Genomic DNA, 19,342 nt, shown 5'->3' on the forward strand with positions numbered 1-19,342 from the left:
TACGTGTGGTTTAAAGCCTTGAATGAGTTGTATATTGTTTAAACTGACAATCTTGCACGAAGAGGTAGAACAGGTCTGAATCCAAATACCGGGCACTGGGGAGTTAAAAAGCCTCTAACCAAGGAAGACTAAGACATTAAAATCATCCATCTTTCGAGGAGTTTGTGTGTAGTTGACAGGGTCTGTGTTGATCTCGTTGCGCCCTGGATGTGAACACAGATTCAACAAAGGGAGGAAGGGTAAAAAAAAACACGTTGTCATTTTACTGGTAAAAAAGCTTCCCATCGGTCTGTACCTTGTCATCACTGTTATCCTTGTTGCTCCGCCCTCCACTCACGCCGTCCAATCGCTTGCCTTCACCATTCAGTCCCCCATTTCAATTGGTCCATCCTGCTCAAGTATGACTCAGAAAGAGGTGTGTCAGTCTACCACGTGAACCAGCACAATGTGTGTTAAAGACTGCAGATGAGTGTGTGTGTGTGTGTGTGTGTGTGTGTGTGTGTGTGTGTGTGTGTGTGCGTGTGTGTGTGTGTGTGTGTGCGTGTGTGCGTGTGTGTGTGTGTGTGTGTGTGTGTTTGTGTGTGTGTTATCATGCCCTGTCATTTAGAATTTTGAATGTCATGTTTTCTTATTTCTTTGCCTGTTTTTCTTCTGGACTCCTCACTTTGCGCTGCTGCTCCTCTCTGTTCCTCCCCCGGTTGAATTCATTTTTCTCTTCTTTATCGGTTGTGTCTGTGTTCTCTGTGTATCTGTTTGATCTTTAAGCACGGCAGCAGAGCATTCGGGAATTCCAGTTTAATCTTTTTTTTGTTGTTGATTGTTTTACAGTAACTGTTTTCGTTGACAATTGTTTGGTTTGTTTTAGACTCGGTGTTTGCTGGATTTCAAATTTGGACACCCAGTCCTTGACATTGACACATTTGTCCCGGCAGACACTGAGTCTCAAGGTTTACTACTGAGCCATTCAGCACGAAGGACATGGGCATAAAAGCAGCCGCCTGCATCCAACCGAACTATCCACTCAGACATGTGAAAACACCAATGTTTCTCACTGACATTCGACTCATTTCCCTCCTAGATCGTTTACCTTTAAAGTGCATTGTTGCTGCTTTTACAGCCCGTGTCCTGCTCTTTCTAACACAGCCATTCTTTTTTATCATCTGAGATCCAAACCTCCGTGTCATCCATTCCCTTCAGCCATAACGATCCACACCCAGTATTCCAATCATCCGTCAATCTCTGACGGAACTACCAAACCACATAGATCTTTCGAAGACATTCAGAGGAGATCCAGCAAAGCAGAAACCATTGCACCAATGAATCAAAGTCGTAGCAGTGTCTCGTGTTGTTTTAGAGATTCATGGCCAGGCCTCCTTTTACATCGGAGTAGCTGGCACAACATCCTTTCCACTTCACGACCAACCGTACACACCCTCACTTGATCATCGCATTCTGGACAGCCTGTAGGTCCACTGTGTTCCAGACCCATTCTCGACACATCCAATTCAATCCAACCTGGGCTCAGCCTCACGGTCACAGTACACCCATAGTGCTGTGGCCTTTCCTACTCATCGGTCCCAAAAAACAAGGACCTGTGTCTGTATTTCCCAACAAAGACCGCCTCGGAAATGTATGGATTATGTTTTTGAGCGTGGCCGCGTCCAAAAGCAACTCCCAGGCCGAATCTCCAGCACGAACCATCCTCACCCCTAAGGGTTAGCGGAGAGTAAGGTGTCCACGGTAGGGGAAGGTGAGTACACTTAAAGGCAACAAAAGAGGAATAAGGCCCTTGGGGTTGTTTTTGGACAGGGAATTTTTTACGTCTTTACAAAGTTTTTTCCTTCTCGTCTGTCGGACAGATTTTCAACGGGGGTTTTAGATCTCTTTACAGTCAGTGGGTTCATCCGTAAACATATAACACAGAATGCCCACTGGATCCAGCTGCGTTGCGTTCCAGTCAAAGCATTCTCATGAAAGGGTTGGTATGATATCCTACGAAATTAGGGCGACCGCCGGCCGGTCACGTGACGACCGACCACATGACGACCGCCGTCCACATGACGACCGTCCACATGACGACCGTCCACATGACAGTTAAGCTTAGTGGTCTTTATAGTTAAATTAAGGCAACTGTGAGCCGGGTACAGAGCAGCCGTTTCAACTGTTGCAATTGAGTTTAGCCATCAAAAGATGACTGTCCTGTGGCGACGTTAAGTTTAATTTTAAATTTCAGTGACTTTATGATAATGCTATAAATAATGATTTTATCAGCACTGCAGTAAATCAACCTGGAAACGACCGCTGGTTAACATTTAGCAGTATTTATAAGCCGCAATTAAATCACAATTTTATACTTATTCTGTTGTCCGACAACAGAAACAGAAAAAAAATTTTCACGAGAACAACTACATTGTGAATTTGGCTCTATCAAAACACCGTATAGGTGATCATGGAGAGAAGGAGATGACAGAACGGAGGTTTAACGTGCTGAGATTCAGCACAGCAGACCAGTCCTTCCCACTCCTTTCCAGATGTTGGCTGCGATGTGCAGTTTTGCCAAATCAAAAGAGGAAGAAGAGAAATAGATGGGAAATCCAAATCTCCCTCTCAGGATACAAACTAGTTTAGTTTGGCTGTATAGGCCTTGCTCCTACAGTAAGACAAACTCATTAGATATTATTTAAGATAAGTGGCAATAAACATAGGCATTCATATACATTCACAAGTAGATGTCAGGCTTCTGAGATGCAAACTTCTTCGACAAAAATAGAACCGTACAGATAGCAGCGGGGGAAAAAATGCCGGTAGTGAGATGCTTTGGTCAACACCGGTTAGAATGGCCGCATATCATCTCCGGCAGCCGCGGTGAGACACGATGTGACGCGACGCAGCGCAGCAATATCCGGTGGACATTGACCATAAAAGTGTCCAAGAAGATAGAGTGCAAAGTATGGTAAAAGATCTGTTTTGGCGAGACCCAACATGGACAGCCTAGCCTGTTTTTGTGCGTCACCTGAGAAAGACGACATGTATTCTATTTGTGTCACAAACACAAAATACCTTCCTTATAGATTCTAGAAATGAAGCTATTTAACATAATGAGATCTAAGTCCCCCCACCCCCACCCCCCCCCCATGAAATGATTGTCCTGGATGTTCTGTTAAATGCACACAGAATGGGTGTCAAATATGAGGATGGAGATGCAGAGAGCAGGTGTGTGACAGGTCTCTGTACAGAGTGTGCCTCTGCCTCCATCCTCCTTCCTGTCGGAGCTGAGAGAGAGAGGAGGCTGCCACATCAGTGAAGGAGGAGAGAGAAAAGACGGGGAGCAAAAGTGGGAGCTAAATAAGTTCTTCATTCTACTGTATATCTTTGCAAACTGTTGCAACGTGATTCCGAAATGAAAATTCCGATGCCAGCGTGACTCAAACACGGAGCAGCATTATCTCCATTCCTCAGAGCAGCTCTGCTCTTTTCGTGAAAGTGAGAACAGGGGAACTGGGGCAGCAGTGTAAGTTGGCTTCCTAAACTTTCACCTTTTCATTCCCTTTCCTCTCCTTTAGAGACTAGTTGAGCTTTAGCCGATTTTCTGTCCCTCTCTTTCGGTCCCTTCCATTTCTTCTCCCTTATTCCCTTACGTCGTGTTCGGTCTCACCCTCTTCGCCCCATCCATAACATTAAAGCGTAACTCTCGCCAAAATGCAACCTAGAGTCTTTTTATGAATGTACCGAGTCAAACTTTTGTTTAAAAGCATATTTAGGACGGAAGCGCCACTTTTAAGATTTACCGTATTTTCGTTTTTCGGTCAAATGGCCTTTTGAATGGGAGTGCTAGGGGCACTTTTATGCTAGCCTCAAAATAGCTATTTTTAACACTAAGAAGGCTCGACACAACATGAAACTTTGCTCGAAGTATCGCCAGGGGTTCTACACCTTAACGAAAGCATTGACAACATTGTTTGTGTACCCAGAGTTTACTAAAAAAGGTTTTGAACAACTCACCGTAGGTCTTGTTGTTTCCGGTTGCTACCACCTCGGCAGTCAAAACGAGTCGATATCAAAACAAGTAGCCACAGATTTAGTATATCCCTTGTGCACCGGTGTAGTTAAGGTGTAGAACCCCTGGCGATACTTCGAGCAAAGTTTCATGTTGTGTCGAGCCTTCTTAGTGTTTTAAAAATAGCTATTTTGATGCTAGCATAAAAGTGCCCCTATTACTCCCATTCAAAAGGCCATTTGGCTGAAAAACTAAAATACGGTAAATCTTAAAAGTGGCTCTTCCGTCCTAAATATGCTTTTAAACGAATGTTTGACTCGGGTACATTCACAAAAAGACCCTAGGTTGCATTTTGGCGAGAGTTACGATTTAAGGGCAATGCTTACTTCTTCAAATTACTTGTTTTGTTTAAGGGAGAAAGTGAACCACTCTAGCATACTCACCTCAGCTTTCCCATACTATATTCTGTTCTTTATCTTGGCCTTGTATTTCAATGCATGGGGATGTAGATGGGACAGCAGATATACCGTGCTAGGAGAGGAAAAGTTGTATGAAACAACATATTTAGATGAATGAGGGAGAAGAGAGTAGGAGGTGAAACAAAGGGACTGCTGTTGTCTGTGAGTGTGGCTCGCCGTGCACCTGCAGACAGTAAGTAGAGCGGAGTAAAAATAATGTTTGCTGATCCAGCAGATGATGGACGATCTCGTAAATAGGAACTCCCAGTGAATGAAGAAAGTCACAAGGGCTGTACTTAACTGTCCCCATTCAAACACATAGGCCAAGATGCTTTGAACTTGCTTTATCACTGTCTTTTCATGGGCCACATGGTGAAACGTCAAAAAAAGTATAGCCTCATTTATTTAAAAAAAACAATGAGGAAGTGTTGTTACAGAGACAGTTCCAGGACCTGAGTTGCTAGAAGAGCGAGCAGGTGACTGAGTATGTCATCCTGTTTTAGTGCATTCATTTAAAAAGCCAGCCCAAGCACATTGTTTTTCACTCTCTGGCACGCACATCAGGAGCAGTCAAACTCCAACACTAGCTGCCCTGGGGTTCAGCTGCTACCACCAGCATTCAGGTTCATCTCCCCTGTTGTCAATATCAATAATTTCCAGCAGGTGCAAAATCAGCTTTCAGCCAGGATGACCCTGAACCAAACATAGAATAACTAACTTGAAGCTCAGCAGCAGGGCAGGCCTCTGCCAAACCTCAACAACTCTCCAACTTGCAATGCTCATTCAGTCATTCATTTCAGACAGGTCTGTATTCTTAATATTCACCTGTTACTACTCTGCTTCACTTAGTTTCTCTTTCTTTAATCCCCATGAGGAATTCTAAGTAATGACAACAACACTGCCGGCGCATCCATATGATACCTTCTGCGATCGCGCAGCCCCAGCCGCCCTCTACGCAGTTGCTAGTAGCCAGGGGAGGACACAAAGGATTAAAAAAAAACATGATGGACTCTTCAGAAGAAGTAATTATCTTCACTCGAGTTTCTGCGCGCAAAAAGTCGCCGGACGCCACAATCTTCTGATCATAGCCATGCTGAGAACTACAGAGAGAGTTGTGTGGAGCTGATAGTCTTGATTAGCTTTGTAGCAACTCATTTGGCAACGGCTTGAATGTAACGGACGTTCATTAATATCAAAAAGTTACGCACTAAAGCTTTAAAGGGTTACTCCACCGATTTAGTATTGCATGAATGCAGGTTGGAAGCTGACATGCCAGATGTTTTTTTTAAACACAGAACCATCTGAGATGCCGTCTTTGGAAACTTGTTGGAAAAGGGCAGCCACTTTCAAAAAAATACCTGGCAGGTGATTGGATGGATCATCTATCTATCGCGTCCGCCATTGTCGTTTTGAACGGCTGTCACAAACACGTAAACCACAGCCCTAGCTACCAGTAGCTCCTCACAGGACGCCGATTGGCTGATAGTTCAGACAGAAAAGCATTAGGTCGGAGCCTGACAAGATGGATTTCCGTGTGATATCGCGAGAATCCAGCTGCCGTGCAAGGTAATGCAGGTTGGGGAGCTTGTGAGAGACCATCTTGCGATGGGATCAGCCATGATGCCAAATCGGGCCAGGGGCGTAAAGTGTGTGTAGGTGGGGAAATGGCCCCTTCCCTACTTCCCACCCCCCAACTTCCGGCACACTTGCTCGGACCACACCCTTCCTAGCGTACATGTTTTTTGGATGTGTACATGAACACATCATAGTTTTTTTTTATGGCTAAACAGGACAGCAATTGCAGGTCTAGTCAAGGTGACATAATGGTGACAGATTAGCAGAGAGAGGGAATCCATTGTTTATAGGTTGCAGGCTTTTTTCCTTTTATGAAAATAATTAACATTGACCAGGCGTCTACGGGGCAGCTGATATTGGTGATTGACTGTGAGTGCCACTGATACAAAACTAACATGTTGGTGAAATACTACACCAGAGTCTGACACCAGACTTTTTGGATCCATTGATAGTGCACCAGATTGCAGGTTTAATTTAAGAGATGAAATTAAATCCCAAAAGATGCAGATATACAGTTTAACATCAAGGATGGATGGGTATTCTGTTAACGGACACTGCTTGGGCTCTCAGCTCTCCTGTCTTATTCCCTGATCTATGGGGGGGGGGTTCTCCGATACGATAGGGAAACCACTAGGCACACACCATGAATTGCACACACACATACACACTCGTGGGAATCGTTCCAGCACAGCTGCAGCTGCAGCAGCACACCTGGGCTAATTGGGCAGAGAGGGAGCGCTCGCAACACCCAAGGGACATTGGGACATTGTCACGCACGCGTATGTGTGTGTGTGGATGTGTGTGTGTGGGTGTGTGGGCAGGCGTGCGCGTGTGTCGCTCCCTTTTCCAGTGTGACCTAGAGCCTCTCCTTCACTGATGGAGTGATAAGGTGATAGATACTAGTGCGCAAGCTTCCTCTCTCCTCTCTCTTCCCCATCCTAACTCCCAGCCCATCCATCAATCCGTCCATCCTCTCTGGATGGAGGAAAGAGGTGAGGTGCAAAGTGATGGATGAGTGTGGAAGAACTTTTCTCCCACGTTATGTTCTTTCCCAGAGAGGAGAAAAAAGTTCAAGAAAAAAAGGGGAGGCAGAGTGATATCAGAGAGACAGAGGGAGCGATGGCCAAATCTCCAGATCGAATTATCCTGACAGCAGCCTCCCCCCACGAAAGTCCTCCATACACCAGTGGTGGAATGTAACTAAGTACATTTACTCAAGTACTGTCCTTAAGTACTCATTTGAGGTACTTGTGCTATACTTTTCTTTTCATGCCACTTTCTACTTCTACTCCGCTACATTTCAGAGAGAAATATTGGACTTTTTACTCCACTACATTCATCTGACAGCTTTAGTTACTTTACAAATTAGGTTGTGTGCACACAAAACACATGTACTTTATAAAATCTGATGTTTTATTATAAATTAAACTACCCAACAATATAAGGGCTTACAAGTCCAGCTGAAATGATTAGCCGATCAAACACTTGATTGACAGAACTGTTGTCTGCATTGAGTACTTTTACATTTAGTACTTTTAAGTACATTTTACTGATGATACTTGCATGCTTTTATTTAAGTTACATTTTTAATGCAGGACATTTACTTGTAACACAGTATTTTTACAGTGTGGTATTAGTACTTTTACTAGTAAAGGATCTGAATACTTCTTCCACCACTGCCATGCACACACACACACACACACACACACACACACACACACACACGCACATAGAGCAATGCGGTTTATCGCCAATCAAACTCACTCAGGGGAGAGTTAATACAAAATTGTTGATCAGAGGATCAGATTGTTGATTTGATGAGTCGTGACTGCAGACAACAGGAGGGCTTGGCTGGACTCTCTCTTTCTCTCTGTCCATTATCTCATCTGCCTTCCCCTTCTTAGTCTCTTTACATCTCTGTGTATATATCGCTTATCCTTAATGTGAGTCAACCATCTTGAGGATGGTGTTGTCGTGTTTCCTTAACCACTTCTTGCTTCTTCTTTCTTTAAAGCAGCTAAGGAGGCTCCAGTCCTCCACACAGCAGGTCTTCTGTACAGTGTCCTGGTGTATTACCTCCTATCTCACCTTTTGAACGCCACCTCCCCTCCTCCTCCTCCTCCTCATTCCCCCTGCTCCCTGCACCCCATCCCACCCCCACTACTTCCCCCCTTCCAACAGAAGCTCAGAGTAAGCCCTACTACTCGGATTACTCCCCCACTCGCCTGCTCATCCACAAGATGTGCACCAGCCGCTACCTGGACCTGTGCATCACCATCATCATCGGGCTCAACGTCATCACCATGTCCATGGAGCACTACCAGCAGCCCCAGGTCTGATCTGGGGGGAGGATGGGGGGGGGGGGGAATAATGATGGGCTCTTTGCTTCAGATGACGCTTGCGCTTGAATTATAATTGTCACTCATATGCAATCACATACGGGTTGGCAGTAGTTCATTCCATAGGGAGTTGAGTTGGGAACCAGAGGGTCGCTGGTTCAAGTCCCCGTGTGGACTGGTAGCCAGGAGAGGTGCCAGTTCACTTCCTGGGCACTGCCTAAGTGCTCTTGAGCAAGGCACCGAACCCCCCCCCCCACCAAACTGCTCGGGGCACATGTCCAGCAGTCGCAGCCCCCTCACTCTGACATCTCTTCATTTGTACGTGTATTGGACCCGAGCATGTGTGTTTATTTCAGTCCTGTGTTTCCTAACAACATCCCCACTGGGGATCCATAAAAAGTATAAATTAATAATTATATATCATTATTATATGTAATAATTATCATATCCAACTTAGCGACATCTAGATTTGGTATGGTGGACACAAGGCAGTTTGTTTGCATACTACGTCAGTTAGAGGTGTCCTCGACTAAAGAAATTCTTGGTCGACTAACACTGGTATGATTTTGTTGACTAATTAATTAGTTGATTTAATCGACAGATAGGGCTGGGCAATATATCGATATTGTGATATGAGACTAGATATGGTCTTAGATTTTGGATATCGTAATATGTGTAATAAGTGTTTGTTTTTTAAAGGCTGCATTACAGTAACGTGATGTCATTTTCTGAACTTACCAGAATGTTCTAACTGTTCTATTATTTGCCTTTACCCACGTAGTCATTTTGTCCACTCTATTAATGATTATTTATCAGAAAAATTCATTTTGTAAATATTTTGTGAAAGCACTGATTGTCAACCCTACAATATTGTCGCTATATCGATATGGAGGTATTTGTTCAAAAATACTGTGATATTTGATTTTCTCCATATCGCCCAGCTCGATTGACAGATCTGTCAAACTGAGTTTCTCCACAAAGAATCAAGCATCACTTTAAATCTTGTCTTTACCAAAGATGTGCTTCGCAAAGAAAGAAAATTCCCGCACACACTTTTCACCTCTGCATTTGGTTTATTTGGTCGGTCGACGTTTTCACTTTCTCAAGACTACAAAGGTCCTAGTGATTGAAACGTCCACCGACCAAATAAACCAAAGGCAGAGGTAAAAAGTGTGTGTGGGAATTTTCTTTCTTTTTTAAATGGATCTTCGGGGAAATTGATTCACTGCACCACAAAGGAGACAAAGCAAGCGGCGTGCGTATTGCTTTCGACTCACCTTTACCAAAGATGTGCTCATAGGTTTCTCAGATTTAAGTCATTCAGCATGAACAAGCATTAAAAAAGGACTAATCGACTACAGAAATCTCAATAGACTAAGACCAAAATGAGTAATTAGTTCTATTCTGTGTTACAGTGTCTGGCTGTAACTGTTTTTAAGGCATTTCAACCATGCCATGAATATAATTCAGGAAAAAATACTAAATTCTGGCAAATGTTTTAAAACTGTTTTGGCAGAAAAATGACCAGGTTAAAAGAAATACTGAATATTGGCACAGAATATTGGATATCTGAAAAATATCAGTATCTGCATTGGTCTGCATAATTTATTATTGGTAATACCATTGGACTATTTGGTTTTAATCTTCCTGGAACTCCAGGTTTATGGCTTCCCAGGACTTCAGATAGTGTCATATATTCAATCTGTGCCAATAATCATAAAAAAACCCGTTTCAGAATACCATTGCTCGTTATTTAAACAAGGGTGAGAAAAGGATCAAGTCAACAGAACAGATAAGAATTGTAAAAGCCTGTTAAGAAAGGCAGTTATGAACTATAAAAGGGAGGTTAAAACAATAAATATGAGATTAGTACATGTAACAATCCCTTACAGTCAATAAAAGAGAGAAAGGTTTAAAATAATGCTTCAAACTGTATAAATTTAAGGTAACCCTAGGGTACCACAAATTCCGCCCATCTGGTACACCCAAAGGGTAATACAAATTATATGTATCCTAAGAATCCACACCAAGGTCTGCTGTGGATTCTTATGATTTATAGCCCATATGTCAATCGCCACCAGGCAGCTGTTCCAGCTGGGATTTGTCTTCCAATTGTATTTGAAATATGTCTATCGCTTCAACATATTGTTGGCTACCCGCTCCGAACTGATCAGAACCCCGAGGTGAAAGTCCAAAAAAAGGTGGCTGAGGGAGCTAGAGGGAGAGATAGTATTTAGCGAAATTCCACAAGCGTTAAAGAGACAAAGAGACACAGCATAAATGAGAGAGGAACCAGTTAAAGAAGATTTGAGAAGAAAACAGTGGAGGTTTCATAAGGCAGATAAGGAGGTAGTATGGCATGGTAGATGGGAATGTAAGTAAGGGTGTTAAAGAAGTAGATAAATAGTGGAATTATCCTGGGTAAGAATAGGACTTTTGGTAGAGTAAAAGGTTATTTCAGAACAGAAGGTTGTTGGGTAGACTAGAGCAGTGATGGAGTACTCGAGTCCTGGACTCGGACTTGAGTCGCTATAATCTGGACTCGTGACTCGACTTGGATAAATTGCCACCATTAAGGATTTGGTGAAATCCCTGTTGACCATTAGTTCTGTCCCCTTCTCGTTGCTGAAGGTCAGTTTTTACATGCAGATGGGCACTGTGAATTCTCCCATGGGCAAAAATGGACACTTTAGTTCGAATGGCCTTTTCATGGAGAATGAGGAAAGGACGAGTGGAGGATGATGTGAGTGATCTATTAATGGAATGGCTAATTCTGGAGAAGAGGACCGAGTTTACAACATGGACCTCGAAGACAGAAAATGCAGAACAAAATGTATATATACACAGCAGAAATATTATTCACCATAGCAAGCCATTTAGTGTAACTGAGTCACATTGAAAATTTCTTTTTTTCTTTTAAAAAGACAGCAATAAAAAAGAAGTGTGATAATTTCATCATCATAGTTTTCAGTGCAGCTTCAGGACATTTCATTAAATCAGTGGCACTGAAACCCACAGCTTACTCTGCTAAGATAACAGACCATTTAAATGATAGGTTTACTGACTTGTTAATGGTCCCATATTGCAAAAAGTGGGATTTCCATGTTTTTTTTATTATAAAGCAGGTCAAGGTGCTATATAAATACTGTAAAAGTATCAAAAGGCTCAATCCACAGAAAAATGCACACAGCCCGTATTCAGAAACGGTGTCTTTAAACGAGCCGTCAGGACCTTTGTACAGTTGTGATGTCACCACTATACTATATATAGGTAGAAAGTGTCGCCACAGTGCCGTTACAGTCATTTCCCGGCTGCAGTGACGGTGCAGAGACTCCAAGAGCGCAGGTGTGAAAGACCCGGAAACGCTGACCAATCAGAGCAGACTGGGCTTTTTCAGGAGGGGGGCTTAAAGAGACAGGTGCTAAAACAGAGCGTTTCAGACAGAGGGTGAATACAGGTATATTCAGACAGACCTTATGAGAAAAATAATGTGTTTTTGAACTTTAAAGCAACGATACAGGTTAAAGTAGAAACCTCAAAAACAAATATGAACCTTAAAATTGGCATAGAATGAGGCCTTTTATATGGATACTTGTGCAGTTTATTAAACTTTTAAAATTTCTCTCCCTAACATTCTCAGGAGTTGGACAAGGCATTAACGATCTGTAACTACATCTTCACCCTCATCTTTGTTCTGGAGTCGGTCTTCAAGCTGGTGGCCCTCGGCTTCCGACGCTTCTTCAAGGACAAGTCAGTATTTAACCGCCATTCTTCCCAAAGTAACGTTATGACCTTTGTCAAACATTTCCGACACCAATCAGACAGGAATCCTGAATAAACATTGACCTCGCCGTTTAGCGTTTTGACATTTGAGTGGATGTGACAGTGTAATAGAGTGGTGGTTAAAGGTACCGCTTTTTAACCTCTGAGTCATGTGGAAAATCTGAGGCAGCATTCGGAGAGCTTAAATGAGCTTTTGCTAAGGTGCTCCAGTGGACGGCTCCCAGTGAGGCCTGTATGAATACAAACGGCCTCGTAAAACACCCATAAAACACGCTGCCTTAGATGATTTCATAGCTTTGAAATCCCTGGCTTCCCACTGAAAACCACACAATAACGAACAAACGCAATCACAACAGCACAAATGTGTACTACCACACATCACATACACATGCATGCACGTGAATACACACACTAACACACACACATCTCAGTGGAGGCGTCATGTTTTTGGACCAGGGCTGACCACCAAGGGCTCCATGATGTCCATTCTCTTTGCCAGAGTAGACCATTATCCTTTTTGCATTTGGCAGTGGTCCAGTTTGATATTACCTAAACATACAGGAACACACAGGAACACACAAACACAACATTTAGCCAAGACCCCCATGGCTACTTTGAAAATCTCATTGGCTTTTAACTTGATTTTTCTTGATTCACACACTTTGAGTATCTAAATGAGGATGTGCGCGATAAACTACGGATTGGACTCTGAATGCTGCTGATGGACGTTGACAAACCTGATTAGGACGACCACCCACCACTAATCATCACTGACTTTTTGTTCTCTTATTTTGTTCCAAACATTTTGTTCAGTGCACATTGATTGCACAGGGGCTGGAAAACGCTTTACAAGTTACACAAGTTACAGTACCTGGGAAAGAAAGTAGTCTGCCGACTACTGATCTGAGTGTACCATATCTATCGTTATGATACATTAAAATGGCAACAAGTCCTCTAACCCAGGGGTCTTCAACATTGTTTAGGCCAAGGACCCCTAACCTGAAAGAGATACGAGCAGGGACCCCCTACTACATATATTGTATAAAATTAAGTTGCATATTATATATACTGGGCCTACAATAACGTGTAAGGTGGCCTTAAGCCTTTACACAGAGGCCTACCTTTTTATGGTGCCCTACAATACTAGCTATTATTTACATATTCATATATCATGTTTTAATGTCAAACATACATGTGGCAGGCACCTGTATGTTGAGGTTGTTGTTGTTTTCTACAAATAGGCCGATTTGTCTTTGCTAATAATATGTTGCATTCATGTTAATGTATATTTTCAGACATATTTTTAAAAAAAAGTATTAAAAAAAAACATTTAACAATAATTTGGCAGCCCCCCTGCATTGACTCTGAGGACCCTCTAGGGGTTGCGGACCTCCTGTTGAAGATCTGTGCTCTAAACCATACAACGATATAGTTTGTTTATTCCTAGCCTGGTCCTACCAGACTCTGGTACATTTCATTGGTCCAGAGAGTCTGGCCACTCTCCATTGACAAGTGTTAACTTCCTTGAAGGCGGGTACTCTGTTGAAGTTTAAAACTATTGGATCTGCCCAGAGCCACTCTGGATCTGCCATAACCAATCGCTAACGTTTGGTCGTGACGTCGGCTTAGCATCGCTAGTGTTCGCCTTAGCCAACTCCTTCACCACTAACGGAGCGAGCTGGAAAATCAAACTTTTCCCGAACCCCGTGGGGAGGATGGCCACAACATCATGGCCACCAACAAAACTCAGCAAAAACTGTTCTTGCTCAGGTTTTAACTTCTGGATATTGGGCAGCGTTGCCACAATACACCAAATAGCTTCGCTCACATCTTTCTCCGCCGCCATTACTGAACTACAACTCAAACGTCATCGTCCTCAGCCACTCCCTCTGTTCGCTGAACCGCGAATATACCGCAAACCCAGACGTAGTACTGAAGGAAAATGAAAATTGAGCGGAAGTACGTAGGAGGGCGGAGCCAGGCTAGTTTATTCCTACCGTCTAATACGACCCACAGGAGCATTTTCCGTCCTCATATCTAAACGACAGAACGTAACGGCCCGGTTATAACACGTTGTTGGGCACAAAACTTACTTGGTTAGGTTCAGGCACCAAAACTACTTCGTCAAATTTAGAAAAAGATTGTGGTTTAGGTTAAAATCATCTGTCACGTTGCTTCATTTTCGGTTTCTAATCTGACGCAGAATGTGGCGTGGTTCGGTTTGTGTTCTGTAAAGTTTAAATAAAAAAACTCACAGTTTACTTTTATTTTCAAACGGGGGACACGATCCCACGTTTCCTGGCTGAAATTCCTGTTTGTTTGAACCATCCACCGCTCCAATCTGCCTCCTTATACTCTGTCCCCTTTCTTCCTGCTTTGCTCCCGTAATAATTACGGGTGGCCACTAGAGGGCGCTGCCCCTACAAGCGTCAATATAAGTTGGAATTGCTACTTGAACAATTGACCTATGGAAGCGTTTTTCGGGGGGAGAACAGTCTCTAAAATGAAACGATACCAGTGCTCTACCTGCCTCATAACACTGAAATGGTCTGCACACTCCTGTGCATCCACAAAATTGTCTCTAAATTTAAAGTGTGTAATGTGATAAGTTAACTGTGTGTGTCAAACACTAACCCCTGTAACCTCAAAAGGTTGTAGAAAGCTTGTTGTTTGCTCCTTCACAAAGCACTGCAGCTGGATTCCTGTCGGTTACATTGTATTCTAGTGACAAGTTTTCACAGCGGGGAAAAAGTTTCAAGATGTCGATAAGAACTAATCAAACAACAAACATCAAAATTCAATTCTTCCTAGTCAAAAAGAACATTTCAGATATCCACAATGTCATTTTTTTCTATCCAGAATGAACATTGTCGATATATATGAAACATAATTCTTACTAGGAAGAACTCCAATTTCAGATATCTACAATTCAATTGTCACATAGTACACATCATTTTAGTTTTCCGATATCCAAAATGGAAAAAGTCATTCCAGCTTTCTGGGAAGTCATCACAAGTTATTGGTTTTGAAATTAAAAGGACGTGTGTGTGTGTGTGTGTGTGTGTGTGTGTGTGTGTGTGTGTGTGTGTGTGTGTGTGTGTGTGTGTGTGTGTGTGTGTGTGTGTAGGTGGAACCAGCTGGATCTGGCCATCGTGCTGCTGTCCATCATGGGCATCACTCTGGAGGAGATTGATGGCAACACACTGCCCATTAACCCCACCATTATCCGCATCATGAGAGTGCTGAGGATCGCACGAGGTATGCACCCTCTGCCTCTCCACCTGACCATCCATCCATCCATCCATCACAACCCTTTCCTGACACACTCTCTCACACACACGTACACACTCTTTTTCTCTCTTTTCTGGTGCTGTACTTTTAAGATGCCTTGTAAACCAGCCACGTCCCTGGGACTCCTCTCTTTATCACTTTAACATGGCATGTCTCAGCAGGGTGCGGGCACGTGTGAGTCGACCAGATGGCACAGGGAAACACAGTACACTGACAAACACAAGCACTGAGAAGGAGCAGAGAGCTAAAATATAGAGACAAAGACTGAGAAATGGGAGAGATGAGGAAAGATAGCTAAGGGTGGGCGAGAGTCGAGACACGTTGTGACAGTAAGTGAACTGAGCTGCGGGAAACTGAAACTAGGTATGGAGGGGAAAAATGAGAGGAGAGAGGGAAGAGAGGAGGAACAAAAGGAGGAGGCAGGGATGATGAACAACGTCTGACCTGAAAATAGATTATGAGAAGTTGGAAAAGAGGGGCAATGGATGTTAGAGTTAAAAAAGTTGAGATGAAGGGAATGAGCAGGAGATAAATGAACAGAGGAAAGGTATGTCGGTGGGTGAGAGAGACAGAGATCATACAGTATATCTGGATAGGGAGTACATGGTGGAAATGGTTGGAGGAGGTGCAGAATGAGGGAATTCAGGTTCAAAAGACTTTGGCAGGAGGGAAGAAGAGGAAGGGAAAAGCAAAACTGCCTGTGTGCTTCGGGCCGATTACTGTCCAGGTAATTAAAGATAAGAGAAGGTTGGAGGGGAGGAAACAGGAGGAAGAGGAGAGGAGACGGGCAGCAGGGAAGCTCATCTGTTTTGTCTGATTACTGAATGTGCAATAAAAGAAGTAGCATGGAAGTCGTTACTGATTACTGTCACACAGAAGACTAGGCACAAACACATGCTCTTGTGTGCAATGTGTGTGTGTGTGTGTGTGTGTGTGTGTGTGTGTGTGTGTGTGTGTGTGTGTGTGTGTGTGTGTGTGTGTGTGTGTGTTTGACACTGCGATTTGGCCGGTTACAATAGTTGGCTCATTTCTTATCTGGCATCAACATGTGTCTCATGTTCACACTGTATTGTTTACACACTGGTTCCATTGTAATCACATTTTAACTTTCCTCGCCAATATAGATGCACAAGTTACATCTTCTGCTGTTTTAAAGCTAAAGTTTTCATCTCTGCTTTCACGACTCTCACGATCAGAATTTGACAACTTTGATTCTATGCCCAACAATAGACGTGTCTGAATTGTTAGTGCATATTTTTTTTCACTGCTATTTAGCTCTTTGAAATCCGGTCTGTAACCTGAAAACCTTAGGAGATGCGACAGAGCTACAGTCATAAGACAGTGATGGAGATGTCAATCAAGCCCAGTTTGGGACACTCACAGGAATGCACAGACCTGTACATTTGGGGAAACAAAACAAGCGGTCCACAAGCGCATTACCCAACATAGAATAGCCAGCTCCTCAGGTCAGGACCCAGCAGTACACCTGCAACTGAAGGACACACATTTGAGGACAGCAATGTCCACACTTTTCACATATTTCTTTGCTGCATGTTATTCCTCCTCTCTCTCCCCTTTCATGTGTTCAGCTGTCCTATAAAAATAAAGGCCTGAAATGCCTAATGAAATACTCTTTCAAAAAAAAATATCTGGAACTCCCCACTAGTCAGTCAGAACTAAAGAAGCCTTTTAAATGAGAGGCACAACGTCTTCAAGAATTTCTAGCAAGTCCAGTTGCCTTTGCTTATCACAGAGTCTAATCAAGTGTATTATTGGTATGTAGAGGTGTTCAGTGCAAACCTATATGGGCATTATAACAGAAGACATACTTTCATGCTTCAGTAGAAAAAGCAGCAGTGTAAATAATACAATGAGCGATGGCTGAATTGCATTTAGCTGCTTCTGTTTCAGGGTCCTGGTGTTGCCATCTTTAATATTTTTTTATTATTACAACTCAAAAGGATGCGATGGAGAGAACTGTAGTTTGATTTGATAAGATGGGCAGGAAGCTGCGATTGCTGAGAAATGTGTGATGACTTCATTGTTTTGACGTTTTAGTTACACCCATTAGTGCATGAGGACCCCATGCAGATATCAGCAGCAGTTTTCCAGGTGCTGTTTGATTGGATCTTTAAATTTGCCAGCTTTAAATGAAGCTGCAGACATGGCTTGACGCTGGCTTTTTACCCGAGGCTCCTAAGTTGAAAAATTTCGGAACCCATGAAGAACTTTAGGCAATGATAATTTATGTTTTTCATTAGTAAAGGGATACAATGAGACATTTAAAGCAACATTATTTAATTAATTCAAAAAGTACACAATTTATTATTATTATTATTATTATTGTTATTATTATTATTCCTGCTTAAACTGTATAAGGTTAAAAGTTAATTTGTCATTGTACAAGACAGGGTTGTGAAACGAAATGCAGTTAGTCCCTTTATGCTACACAAGAAAAATAAAAACAGCAGTGCATTCTTGTAGCACATTTTTGTTATTTGCATCAGGAGGTATGTAAACAGCAGCAACAAAAACACTGGTGATCTCAGAGCAGAAAATATGGCCGCATCTTAAGATAAAAAAAAAATTGACATCTGGGAAACCTTGTCCATGCACTTTGACTACATTTGAGCACCAAGCATCATCTGATCTAAACACAGAGTCTGCCTACCCTCGTCCTGCGCTGTGACAATTGTAACAGCCTGATCCAGGATGCCACGATGGATCCACGTCTGTGCAAAGATGTGGGCGCAGCAGTCTCCGATGCTCCCGTTGCTGGGCAAGCCCAAGTTAGTCCAGACTAGATCTTATCCTGGCTCCCTTCCTTCTCACACCACCCACGATGGCGCTTGGTCCGGCTGGTCGGTTGGAAGCTGCTTTGGGCAGTGATCATCTCAAGGTCCGCAGCACTTAATCCAATCCCCGTGCTTCCTTTGATGAGTGTATCTAAATCATAGGCTATACATGCTCCAGTAACAAAGGCGGTGAGATAACCAATTAAAACAAAAATGTAGTGAAGTACATGGCAACTTTTGTCCCCCTCGTGCAGAAAACGGAACTGTCGCACTGTCGAGTCTGCCAGGTAACCATTGGAAAGTTCCGTATAAGTAGCCTAGAAATCTAGACGCACCCTAGCGGCAGCAAATGTAATTTGCAGCCAGGGTCAGTCTAGCAACTCTCCGTTGGCTTGCGAGCTGGAAAAACCAAACTCTAGTCAGGCCAATCACATCGTGTATAGAGTCGGTGAGCGGGCTTAATATAATGACGGCAGAGTTGTGACGGTTCCACGTGAATTCCCTGCTACTTGAAAACAAAGAAGATGGCTGCTGCTGCTGGCGAACAGCGGCTTTGGCCACGACTCTGGAAGACTTGGAGTTAAGCTTTTCTTTGAGAAAAGAACAAAGAACGGCACTGAAGTCATTCTTAAAAAAGGAAGATTTGTTCAGAGTTTTGCCGACCGGATACGGCAAAGGTTTAATCTATCAACTAGCGTCGCTCTGGTTGGTTGTAGCGCTATCAATTGTGTGCAGAGGGAATTTGAAAGACAACCGTTAATCCCGCCCCTCGGATTGAGCCCTGCCAATGGTTAGTTCCTAGACCCAACATCTTGATGTGGGTCTGGCTTGTCAGGCTACAGTATAAGCACAGAGACTTATGAGGCGTGATGGCACAAGTCCCTGTTCTCTAATGAAAGACTGAACAATCTTAATATTGGTAAGTACATTTTTCATTTTCTGTATGTTTGTGTCCCCACAGTTTTGAAGCTCTTGAAGATGGCGGTGGGGATGAGAGCTTTGCTGGACACCGTTATGCAAGCCCTGCCTCAGGTACACAGTGAACTCTGTTAAATAACATCCACCAAAGCCACCACAAATTCTCTTTTCCTTCCACATCTTTAT

The 19,342-nt window shown here is 43.1% G+C and overlaps 1 protein-coding gene across 1 annotated transcript in view; it reads left to right on the forward strand.

Moving 5' to 3' along the window:
• cacna1g (calcium channel, voltage-dependent, T type, alpha 1G subunit) overlaps positions 1–19,342 on the forward strand; it is a 242,460-nt gene that overhangs the window by 196,866 nt on the left and 26,252 nt on the right. Inside the window, exons 25-28 of the mRNA XM_078279988.1 lie at positions 8,212–8,363; positions 12,010–12,119; positions 15,280–15,410; positions 19,200–19,270. Of these exons, the coding sequence (XP_078136114.1) occupies positions 8,212–8,363; positions 12,010–12,119; positions 15,280–15,410; positions 19,200–19,270 (464 nt within the window). The remainder of the gene's footprint in view (positions 1–8,211; positions 8,364–12,009; positions 12,120–15,279; positions 15,411–19,199; positions 19,271–19,342) is intronic.

This window comes from Sander vitreus, chromosome 21 (genome assembly GCF_031162955.1).
Source record: "Sander vitreus isolate 19-12246 chromosome 21, sanVit1, whole genome shotgun sequence".
Classification (NCBI taxonomy): domain Eukaryota; kingdom Metazoa; phylum Chordata; class Actinopteri; order Perciformes; family Percidae; genus Sander; species Sander vitreus.